Below are 12,845 nucleotides of genomic sequence, written 5' to 3'. Positions count from 1 at the left end.
AATGTATCAGCAGAACCAGAGAGGGGGGTTGTATTACCAATGCACAAATAAATTATAAGATCAATGACTGCCTTTCTTCAACCTCTGCCATTTTTGTAATCAAAGAATTCAGATGCTAGGTACATTTGAAATTTTCCAAGACCACTCCTCGGAGGCTTTCTGACTCATTTGCAGTCCCCTGAGAGCCCTAATAAGGCAGCAGAAACAAAGTAACAACCTCATATCTTCTTCTTTCCCTTTAATGACACTTTTTCTCTGACAATGTTTTGGAAAGATTATAATGAGATGACCCCGTGGAGTGTTTAAGCAGTTAGCCAAGTTAAAGGCAGTAAAGGGCTCTTTGCTTAAGTTAACCACTTATTTCCTTTGAACATGTAGTACACACAGCCCAAAGCCAGTCTTGGTCTAAGCTGCAGGCTATATCCAGTTTTCCTCCATCTTCTGGCCTCCTCTACCCTGGACGTGACCTTAGCCAGCTGTTAGACCAGGGCAGATTTTGCACAGTGATCTGTCTTCCTTTAATTTAGAAAAACAAAATAAAACCAGTCCTCATAATTGGGGGAAGGAAATATGTACATCTACATTATAAAAAAAAAAAAATTCAAACATAACAGAAAAAAATCCAAAAGTAAAATCACCTATTTTCTTACCTCTCGGCACATTTTTAACATCTTGTTAAACATTCTTTAATATGTCTCTTTGAGTACTGTAGTCCTTTTTTTTTTGCTACATAAGAAGTTACCATGTGCTTAGTGGTTTAAAACTGCACAGCTTTTGCAGGTCGGGAGTTTGGGCATGGGCCAGCCGGATCCTCGGATCGGGGTCTCCTGGGACTGCAGTCAGGTTATTGGCCAGGACTGTGAGCCCATCCAAGGCTCAGGATCCTCTTCCAAGTTCGCTCAAGCTTTGAAAGAAGTCAGCTCCTTACAGCTGTAGAATTCATGGCAGCTTCCCCCTTCTTCCAGGCCAGCAGGAAAGTGTTTCTGATGCTTTCAGTCTCTGCCTTCCTCTGTCTCTGACCTCTAGACCCAGATTTAAAGGGCTCAGGTGATTAAGTCAGGCCCACCCTGATAATCTCCACTCACCCCCCCCCTTTTTTTTTGAGATACTGGGGGTCAGGGATTTAACCCAGGACCTCATATGCGGGAAGCTGGCACTCAACCACTAAGCCACATCAGCTTCCCAGGTTTTATTCACTTGTTTTGCTTGTTGTTTTGGGTTTTTTGTTTTTGTTTTTTCAGGAGGCACTGGGAATTGAACCTGGAACCTCCCATGTGGGAGGCAGACGCTCAACCACTTGAGCCACATCTGCTCCCCCAATAATCTCCCTTTTGATTAACAAATTAGGTATCTTGATTATATCTGCAAAATCCCCATTGAAATGTAAAATAACATAATCACAGGAATGATATTGCATCATATTCACAGGTTTCACCCACATTGCAAGGGGGAGAATTAAACCAGGGTGAGAATCGGTATGGGTTATTTAAAATTCTACCTACCACACGTAATATATGTGTGTACACACAGTGAATGTATGTACTGACATGGTGTTCTGTAGCATAATTTTTATTTATTTATTTTTTCTGCTTTATTTTCTTTTAAATGTTACATTCAGAAAATATGAGGTTGTAGCATAATTTTTAGAAATTAATACGACATGGAAATTTTTCCTGCCTAACAAAAATGGATCTGCATTTTTATAATAGCTTGATAGTATTACCTTTTGTGTTTCAAAGCAATCAGTTACATATAGGACAGTTAGGTTGTTTCCAAATTTTCCTTCTGATAAAATATTCTAGGATGAACATTTTCATGCACCTCTCTTTACATTTGTGTGATTGTTTCCTGTTTGTAAATTCCAAAGAAATGACTCATTGAGAAGGATTCAGTGCTGTTTTTCTAATGAAGCCTTTCTTTTGGTGAAGTCTCTGGGTTCCTTGAACTGATCCTTCTGAATTATTAGCAGCCTTGAAATAAGTTCTAAAAATTACTGCACAAAATATAGATGAAGTGAAATAAATCATAGTGTTCTTCACTTGTCGTACTCGACCCTTACTCCCAAAAGAGGTTTTCAGGTTGATTAAACAAACTCTCAGTGAAATAGGACTTTATTTTAATTTTTACATGTTTTTTATAGAAAGAGACAACAAAGAAGTTAGATCACTTTGGAGTTTTATAACTTTCTTAACTTCAAAGGGACATTGTATATTTTGACTACAAATGTACTTGGGTTTCAAAGGAAGGCTCTGAGAAAATATCAAACCCTGAATCCTAAAAACACATACACAAATAAAGGTTTACTTGCATCTGCCTTGCCAAGAGACATCCTTGCCATTCATTCAAGCAATACTTGTGCACCTACTAAGCACCAGGTGCTGCTCCAATGCTTGGAAAGTGGTGATGAGCAGGACAAACAGAGCCCGAGAGTGGGTCCATGCAACCTCGAACACATGAAGAAAGTGCAAGATGAAAGCAGGAAGGGATCTATAAAGAGTCTTTTTTTTTTTTTTTAATTTTTTTTTTAATTGACTTTGTAATAATATTACATTAAAAATATATATGTGAGGTCCCATTCAACCCCACCCCCACCCCCCCTCTCCCCCCCCCAACAACACTCGTTCCCATCATCATGACACATCCATTGGATTTGGTAAGTACATCTTTGGGCACCTCTGCACCTCATATACATTGGTTCACATCATGGCCCATACTCTCCTCTTTAAAATTTAAAAAAATTACATTTCAAGAACATGTATGTATTTCTCATCCTGAAAGTTACCTGGTAGGTAAATAGCATTAAGAAACGTCTGTGAATATTTGCTCCTTTCATGCGGAATTTGGGACATAAAAGACATGCATACGCACCCAGAAATATTAACATCCAGCCCAAAGGAGACCTTAGTAGCATGGGTGGCCCAGGACTCAAGCGGAGCAGAGAGAATTGCTCGACGGAGGGCAGACCCATGGCTATGGGGTAATCGGGTCTCTCTCTTCGGTCATAGCCAGCCTGGGTCTTGGGCCCTTGGCTTTTCTCCATCAACTAAGCCCCAATCTCACTGGGGAGCTTTCACTTCCTTCTCGCTGCACCCACTGCCTACAAACTCCTGCCTCTGTTGTTAAACTTCTCGGCTCTAAATCCACATAGGATATTTCAGTCACAACTGAAACTGGAAGAAGCTCTGTGTAACTAATTAGATATCATAGTGAGAGAAAAGAAACCTTTCCCCGTTGCCTAGTCTTTCAAAGAAAGATATTATCCTCAAAGAAAAGTCTTTTGAGATCTGAAATACAAAGCCTATTTATCTTTCACAAGTCTGACCTTGCCAAGGGTACTTGAATTTAAATAAAGATGTTCTAGGGTTGGTTAAGCTAGGGTGGGGATGTAGCAATGAAACTCAGGATTCCTGCCTGCCCCGGGCTGTATGGGAAGCAGGTGCTGGTGTCCATTCAGGATGGCAAGTGTTTTGTTGCTGTTTTTCTCTCTGCCTGATGGTGCAGCCCTCACCATCTCTCAGAATCATGATTTAACATGCACAGTGGTCTTCCTTCCAGCTTCAGGCTCTCAGGTGGGAACTTGCCCCTCCGGGTCTTTATCCTAACTTAGAGCTGCTCCTCCCTTCCTTGCAAATCACACCTACCTGTGAATGCTGCTCTTGAGCTCTTCCCTTTGCATCCTTGATAACTGAGCCTGTTTATTCCCTCTCTCCCTTACATCTCCATGGTTTTTCCTCCTTACTCTTCTAATCTAAACATAACCAAAACAACCTCCCCTGCATTGCTTTCTAGCCGTTGTCCTCTCTTTTCTTCTTCCCTTCACAGCCCAGATCCTGCGTAAGCAAGACCTACACTGTGTGTCTCCCCTTCCCATTCACTCCTCATCTTTGGCCCCCACTCTCTTCCATCATCAGAAAAGACCCCAACGGCCTCTGCTCATCAAATCTTGAGTGTCACATGTGTATATAAAAACACCTCCTAGGTTTCATCTCCCGTGTTTCCCACAGGCAAGGGCGTTCCTCATGGCTGAAATTGAACTCTGTCATCCAGCCATCACCCCTCGCCCAGCACAACCTCATCTTCCTCCTTCATTCGCAGCCTTGGTTCTGGAGCCATCACACTCCCTAAGAAAGGAGAATCCTTCTTCGACTCATCCAGTTCCCCTGCGTCTCCACAGCCAGTCGGTTGGACTTCCAAAGGCTCTTCTTTCTATCCGCAGTGATGGCCACTCTGTAGTGACAGTCCATTCTAGACAGTTACGGTGCTTCTGGAGGATAGAGACATTCGGCTCTCTCCTGTCTCCCACAAACGCAAATTTACAACTTTGATACCCATCCTTAAATTATGTCAATGGCTTCACTTGCCTAAGAATAAAGTCCAAGTATTTCACTTGCCTAAGAATAAAGCCCAAGTATTTAACTTAGCGTAAAAAGGTCGCACACTCTCCTCCTTGCCTATAGCATGGCTCAGTATTTAAGGACATGGACCCTGGAGCTCAGTCACTAACTAGCTGTGTGACCTGGGGCAAGGTCCCTAACCTGTCTGTGCTTCAGTTCTTCTTGTGTAAATTGGAGATAACTACAGTACAATCTTATCATAGGGTGCTGGGAACATCAGATGTATTAATATGCTTCACCCTTCTAGAACAGTGCCTGGCACAGAGTAACTGTTGTGCATATTTTCAGTTGTGTGATTTCCCATCTGCCCTCATCTACCATCCCATGCACACAAACATGCTACCCTCTCTGCAGTCACAAAAAAACAGCTTAGATTTCCCCAAACACAGCATGTTCATTCTTTTCACGCTTCTGCAAAACCCCCATTTTTCTTTTAGGACTCAGCTTAACTATCTCTTCTGCCGTGAAGTCTTTTCCCAACACCTGAGCTCTTTCTCCATTGAGATCCCATTGCATCCCAAAGGAATTTCCATTTCAGCATGCATCACTTGAATTAATAATAAAAAGTAACCAGAGAGTTCCATGACAAGCCTTGTTCTAAATGCTTGATATCATTCAAATTGACATCAAATGATTGTTTAAGCCGCACAGGAAACTTATGAAGTGTCTTTAAAATTGGTTTACATATTTGTCTCTCCCCCTAGATGGTGAGACTCTTTGCGTGCGAGAGCCTATGTCTCTATCATCTTTGAATCACCAGCACCTGGCAAGGTGCCTGGTACATACTGGGCACTCCATAAATATATGTTAAAATAATACCTCTAAATTGAGCCAATCAAAGATGGGCTGAATCAGAAAGAGGGGGAACATGAACAAATTACTTGAAGGACATTTGGGAAAGGATGGATGATAGTGGGATCTAAAATTCATCAGTGCTATAAACAAAGATGGCTGTAGCTTCTCACCCTATCATTAAATGTTTATTACTCTATGAACATTCTCTACAGTGCTCACGGGTTAATGTGTTCTCATTTGTTTCTGTACTGTCATATAATGGTAGGTCTTTCCAAGGACTTAATAATACAATTCATGATGGCATTTTATTAAATGCTCTTGCTTCAAGGGTCATATGCAAAGTTCTGAAAAGTTTTGCATGGCCTTTAGTTCACAGGTTGTGCACATTTGCTAAAAGAGACATTCACCCTGACAACATTTTCTTATTGTTTATCATCAAATGGAAACTTGCCACAGATTGTAGAGAATTATAGTCAGTAGTTAATGTTACAATTTCTATGACAACGGTCTAAGACCATAAAAATAAGTACTTTATTGCTTAATTGCTGAAATTAATTTGTTTTTTATAAACTGGGACTGTGTAAAAGAAATTCAAAAATATAGGTATTTCTGTTTTTAATTAACTTTTTGTTCCCCTACTCCTTTGGCACATAATAAGTTCTGCTTTCATTAGGCAGCAGAGAATGGTAAAGATCAAAACTACTTAGTGCATTGATTAAAATATCTGAGTGCCCTTGAAGCTGATATTAGCTGATATAGACGAGCAAAGTCCAATCATACAAGTGCCCCTCACACGGTGCCAATGGGAAAGGACCTGCCCTGCAAATTTCAGCCTGGTCCTACAGGATATCTCTGGGAGCTCCAAATTGGCTCACTCTGTTTAAATAAATTATAGATAGAAGATCCAAAGGATTTGGGGTCACTTTTTGATTTCTTGGAGCATTGACTGTCATGAGAAGTTCAACTTCTTCGTTGGTTCTGTTTTCTAAGGAACTATCACTGTTGGAATGAGGCCTGGATGACAAGGCCTGATCTTCCTGTTGGATTTGGGGGTTGGCAAGCAGTGGACAGCACCCCCCAGGAAAACAGCGATGGTGAGCTGCGTTCCTTCTTTGGGGAAATTGTTTCACTACTGATCTTTATTTTGCTTTTATGGTTGCATCTGATGTGTGGAAACACTCCCATTGGGAATCAACATCAGAGGTGTGCCCTCTGGGAACAGGTACACTATTAAATGCCTGCCAATCAGCCTTCATTTCTTTTCAGTCATCATCTTTGCCCTGATTATTTTACAACTTTTAGGAAAAGATCATAAAGCTCAACATATAGAATAGATCTATTCTTGCTTTGATAGCAGTTTTGAAGAGAAAAGAAAAAACATCTGTGTAAGCATTTTCTATTAGGCTATAAAATATACTTCAGCCCTCTCAGACACAGAGTAATAATATATAAGGCAGTAGACAAAATAATGAATTCAGAATCTAATTATGGATCATCCTTTAAATTCTTATTTCCCTACAAGCTGATTTTTTTTAATATTGTATTTCTTTCAAAACTTGTATATATGGGTATTTGCTAACTTGCAAACAATTCTAAGCAGTGATAACTACAACCTCACCCAGAATTTTATAAAATCACACCTTAGGCCTCCATTTCCCTTTAATATGATGATAAAAATTGGTGGGCTGGGATATGTTTCTTTCCTCTAGTATTAACATGAGCTACTGATGTGTGTACATGTACATATAAGTGTATAAACATTCAGCACATATTCATAACAGAAGCTTATTATAACACTTGATTTTAAGAGAGAGTTCAACACTTTCTGACAGTCTGGGTTATATATCATGTGGAGCCTTCAGAATTGACTAATGGCTGTTAATCTCTTATTAACTAGAGACAGGTGGTTAAAATTTAAAGAACTTCAGAAAAGGTAACAAGGAACTGCTGACTTCCTGAATGAGCATATGTTGGCCATTGGTCAATGTGTGTGACTGATGTCCAGATTCACCTGTTAAACTTGACATCCATAAAATTAGCCATAATTTTAAAAAACCAACATCAAAATGAATAAGCAACAACAATACCACCACTGAGGATCCACCAACATCTCTAATATATTAGATCCCTGTTGAAAAAGAGAAACACTGGGTCAGGCACCAGCCTGGCACAAACACACTTGGGTCTGTGCTGTAGGTGACAGAATAGACCCTTTATTCTTTTTGGTTTGAGGGGGGCATTTCCATAAAAAATCTCTCTTGATATTGATTCCTTGATTCTCAGCCCTCTCTAGCCATGGAAAGCATTTGGGCTAAATCAATGACAAAGTTGAGAAACCTTTATCTCTAAAGAGCCATTCTCAGTACTACAAACCACCTTGCATCCTAAAAGAATTGGAGACAACAAACTCATGCTGTCCTTTCTTTGGCAAAGGGATGTATCGGTGTGGACCAGCATCTGTTCAAGCCGTTAAACATGGCCATGTCTGCTTCCAGTTTGATGCACCCTTTGTTTTTGCAGAGGTAAGTGAAGAGCTGGAACAAAGTGCTGTTTCCTCCTCAACCTCATAATGTGCAAAAGAATAAAATGCTAGTTTGTTGCTTCTAGAGTTTCCAGGTACATGGTGTATACTTTGTGTTTACACACATCATTCCAACCTCCATGTGCTAAATTCTAAATGCAGTTCTTACCCTTCATTTCCCTTTTCTTGATGTGTTCCAGTTGTTTCCCCCAAAAGCAAAGCTTTGCTAACCTTAACTTAGTTTTCTGCTCCAGAGAAATGAAGTGACTAAATGAATCGCTCTACTTAAAATTAGTGGAGACAGATTGAAATTTCAGAGTATGCTACTTCCCTCTGAGACTAGCCAAGCAATCCAGTAAAATAGAATCCAAACATGCATCAGCTATGGTCTTTGCCTGGGGACTGCAATCAATTTTCTGCCATTCGCTTGGGGGAGGGGGCTGCATAGCAGCCCATTTAATGGGTTGATGGAAGCACTTCGGTGAAGGGTCTAAAACCCTGCAAGAACCAGATGGAGGCTGGCAGCAGAGATGGCAGTTAAGGATACTCCAAAGAAAGCGCTGAAAAACAAGTGGTGAGAGGTGTCAAGCTAAGGAACAGGCTGAAAGAAAGGACTTCCTCAGAGTATAGTAGAACCAATAAACACAGAAACCAGGGCTAGCAGGTATTGAATTCTTACTAGGAGATCCCTTTCCTTGCATTATCTTATTTGATGCTCTTAGCAGCCCTTTACAATTGAGATTATAGTTCTTCCCGTTTTATAGAGAAGAAAACCAAGGCATGTAGAGGTTCAATAACCTTTCCACAATTATCTAGTTAATAAATAGTCCTGCTAAGATTTGAAGCCAGGCAGGCACCTGGACTCACCCTAGAAACCGCTACACTGCTAGTCTAGAATAGGTAGAGATTTATGATTGCTGTATGTCAGGCATTGTCCGGTGGGGAATTCAGAGATCTATGGCCTTAAGAAATTTAAATCTAGGTGGGAGATGCAATATATAGACACATCAAAAGTTAAATAACAGGGAAACGGACTTTGGCCCAGTGGTTAGGGCGTCCGTCTACCATATGGGAGGTCCGCAGTTCAAACCCCGGGCCTCCTCGACCCGTGTGCAGCTGGCCATGCGCAGTGCTGATGCGCGCAAGGAGTGCCGTGCCACACAAGGGTGTCCCCCGCGTGGGGGAGCCCCCACGCGCAAGGAGTGCGCCCCTGAGGAAAGCCGCCCTGCGTGAAAAGAAAGTGCAGCCTGCCCAGGAATGGCGCCGCCCACACTTCCTGTGCCGCTGACGACAACAGAAGCGGACAAAGAAACAAGACGCAACAAATAGACACCAAGAACAGACAACCAGGGGAGGGGGGGGAATTAAATAAATAAATAAAATCTTTAAAAAAAAAAAAAAAAGTTAAATAACAATGATACAAGAGATGCTATGGAACTAATTGTCAGATGAGCGATTAGACAATTAGTGATATGCTTTTATACGTACAAGTTTATTTCAGAAATTAGAATCAGGAACTGAGGCAGGAAAGCAAAGGCAATAAAATGTTCCCCCTGTCCTCCTAAAACTCACCATCTAGGGAAGGAGGGAGAAATAAGAACAGCCAAAGAAAGAGACCTGGCCAGGCTGGATGGGCGAAGAGTGCTCCCCGCAGGAATCAGTGCCTGGCTTGAGCGTCCAAGGATAATTAGTAGTTCTCCAGGTGAAGGGAGTTAGAAAGAAGCTAGAAGAAGGAAGGTATTTTAGAGAGAGGGGCTGCTTTGACCAGGGCACATCTATGAGCATCTGCATGGTGTGTGGGGGCAATTAGGTGCAATGGATGTATCACGATGATGGGAGAGAGTGTTGCTGTGGGGGGAGTGGGGGGCGGGGGCGGTGGGGTTGAATGGGACCTCATATATTTTTTTTAATGTAATTAAAAAATAATAATAATAATAAATAAATATTTAAAAAAAACTGTAAACAAACAAACAAAAAAAAAGATCTGAAAAAGAAAAAAAAAAAAAAAAAAAAAAAAGCTGGTGAGGCTCCCTGAGATGGCACATGTGCTTCTGGGAATGTCCAAAGATCAAGGGTGAGGGAACAGGACATAGAGGATCCACTTCCTGAGAAACGTGGGCATTGCACTGTGAATGAGGGAGACCGGGCCTTGGGAAGCCACCGGCAATCAGCTGGTTTTTAGCTAAGTGACTGGCAGCCTTGTGGAACCTGGATCTGCTGGGAATGTGACGGGAAGTAGGGAGACCGGCTGGAAGGCTGTGACATTACTCTGTGTGAGCGATAGGAAGAGCCTGAGCTAGACAAATAGCAATTGTGGGGAAAGGACGAGGAAGGATTGAGAAATATTTAGCAAGTCAAAGCAGTGTAAATATTTAGACAGCAAAACCAGAAACTTGAAACACATCAAAAGAGCAGTGTTTCTTCCACAGTGCGCTCCCTTTATAGCTTCTAGAATCCTCTGGAGAGCAAGCATACTCTGTGTGGAATTTGATCCCCTTCGTTTCCCTGTGGGATTTGAAGCTTTATAGAAACCTCCCGAGCTGCCATCTTATAGTTTACAGTGCCACGAGAACCTCTTAATGGGAAATCACTCTAAAATTCATGCAACCTCATTTTTAATATCCTTGTTAGGCTTTATTGCTGAAAAAAAAAGAGGAAGAACTTCCCTCCACAGTGAATTCCCCAGTCGCTGTTAATGTAAATGCTTTGGCTATTATTAAATATAAATTCGAGTGTTAGGAATGTCATTAGGACCTGCAGGTTGTAATTACTCCTCCCTCATCTGCTGCCGAGACCTATCTGACGGAGCACACGATTTGTTGTTCTGGCCTGGGCTGAGCTCCAGGGCTGAGCCATTTATAAGAGATGCTCAAGCTGTTGAAATGTGTATGAGGAATCTTTTCTCAAGGGTCCTAGAGAAGAATTGCCCAGTGGGAGTCAGGGTGGGGGAGGGGCCGAGTCTTTAACTTCAATGAGAATCTCCGTGACTCAGGTTTTAGAATATGTCCTCTCTTTGCTTTCCTCTCCCACCTTGGTGCGTAGGCTTATCCCACCACCTCTCAGGCATCAGCAGTTTTCCTCTTCTTACCTCTCTACTCGCTGGCTTTCTTATTTGTTTCTTACCTATTTCTGGGTCAGGGCAAGGATTATCTCCAACTATTTTTTTTTTAATCTTTCCAAGGCCTTGGTCTCCTTGAGTGAAAACAGAAGGCTGGAATAAGAGCATTATGCATGGAAAGAGTCATTCTTTCCATCCTTTTCTTCTCCTCCTCTACTTTGGAAATCTACCCTTCTCATTTCTAGATGTCTTCCAGAGCTGGAAGTGTATTCTCTAACTTCCTCTTTCCTCACATCCTCATCACGTGGCATGGTCTTCTGCTCTAAAGCCCTTCTGCCTTTCCTCTCCCCAACCTATGGTGGCCCAGGACTTCTGAGGAGGTAAGAGGGGACCAGAACACTTTTCAGTGTCTGAAATCATCTCCTGAGCCTCATATTCACTAGTCTCTCAGGAGAGCTGCTTCTCTCTCTCCTAGCTTCTAATTGCTGCCATTGTCTACCTTCACTTACCCCCACCCAGAACTTACTGCCCCCCATACTTGTGGACATGTATACCCAAAAAGACACACAGGCAATGTGAATACACACTTGCATGCACAGTCCTGCCTCCCTCCCCTGACGTGGATATCATTTTTTACAACAGCAACATCTGGCTCCTCGGGACCTCAGCTACTGCCCTTTTTTTCTAGAAGCTGTGCCTTCCCAAACCCTGGGCCAGTAGTTCACTGTATATAACCTGTGACGATACTTCTCTGTAGAGTCTTCCACAATTCAAAGCTGTTTATTTTGCTACCATTTGTTAGATGCAGCCCGTTTTTGGTATCTCCTATTCTGATCTAAAATAATTCATCCTTTCGTCCAAATGACATAAAAATTTGGAATCACATGGCATCTCTTCTTAACTTTCTCCATATGTCTTGCCAGTAATACCTTCAAAGATATCATGAGTCCACCAACTCCCAGGATCTCCATTTCACCCTCTAATCCATAGCACTGAGCTTAATTGACCTCACCTACTAACTCCTCTCCCTGCTTTTCTTTACCCCCTTCCAGCCTATTCCCCAGACATCAGCCAGAATTATCCTTTAAAGGTGTAAATAAAAACATGCCATCCTATGGCCCAACTTTCCAACAGATTCCCTTTGCCTTTCAGAAAACACTGAAAATATTTTTTAAAAACTAATGATCTGGCCCCTAACTTCCCTCCCCCACACTCATCCCTTGCTCATTTCTCTCCAGCCATACTGACCATCTTGTTCTTCTGGAAATATCCAAACATGCTGTCATTTCAGAGTTTTCACACATACTGTCCCTTTTGCTAAGAATGCTCTAACAAAATTTCATGATTTTTCCCCTCACTACATTCAGGTGTCTGCCCAGGTCACCTCCTCAAGGAGACCTTCACTAATCCCACCCCACCTTCAGCATCACTGTCAGCCCCATTGTTGGAGCCACTGACCCTGCCTAAGTATTTATTATTTCTCTCCCTTCTCCATTGCTGAGAGTAGGGCCTGGTGCGTAGTCCCATTAATAAGTATTTTTTGAATGAACGAATGAATAAATGAAAGACTCATACAAGAGCCTGTGCAGATTGTGCTGGTATCTTAGAGTCTCCCAGAGAGAGAGGAACCAGAGTCCCATCCTCAGTCCTCAAGCCCTTGCAGTCCTGTGGGGGAGAGTAGGTACCTGTAAGGAGCAGCAGCCCCTGCAGGCTGAAGTAGTGGCAAGCACAGGGGCGTATGGTGAGTGTGCCGGGAAGTGCTCCTGGGCCAGGCAGGCGTCCGCTGCCTCCCTGTGCCTTCTCAGGGTACACAGATGTGGTTACCTCCACTTGGGAGCAAATGAACCAACCAGGTCAAACGCTGTCCTAGGTCCTGAAAACAAGATGGCGTCTCTGTTCTCAATCATTCATGGTGAAGAGCGTGGCTTGTACCATTCGAGGGGCACCAGTGGAAATCTGCAGAGAAGTGCCCTCCATCCTACTGCCCAGGCCCCTCTCTGCTGAGCCCCTTGGAGTCCTGAAGCAATGGCAGAGGTTGCAAAGGAAGCTCGAATATCTGACCAGGGACAGGGATACA

The 12,845-nt window shown here is 42.4% G+C and overlaps 1 protein-coding gene across 2 annotated transcripts in view; it reads left to right on the top strand.

Annotated features, from left to right (window-relative positions):
* The window catches only part of F13A1 (coagulation factor XIII A chain), a 167,072-nt gene that overhangs the window by 106,847 nt on the left and 47,380 nt on the right, over positions 1 to 12,845 (top strand). For both annotated transcript variants that reach the window (XM_058285190.2, XM_058285191.2), the window contains exons 9-10: positions 6,180 to 6,283; positions 7,623 to 7,711. In XM_058285190.2, coding sequence (XP_058141173.1) covers positions 6,180 to 6,283; positions 7,623 to 7,711 — 193 coding nt within the window. The remainder of the gene's footprint in view (positions 1 to 6,179; positions 6,284 to 7,622; positions 7,712 to 12,845) is intronic.

This window comes from Dasypus novemcinctus, chromosome 22, assembly GCF_030445035.2.
Source record: "Dasypus novemcinctus isolate mDasNov1 chromosome 22, mDasNov1.1.hap2, whole genome shotgun sequence".
Classification (NCBI taxonomy): domain Eukaryota; kingdom Metazoa; phylum Chordata; class Mammalia; order Cingulata; family Dasypodidae; genus Dasypus; species Dasypus novemcinctus.
The sequence above is the reverse complement of the archived record's forward strand: the minus strand, read 5'-3'. Positions and strand labels throughout refer to the sequence as shown.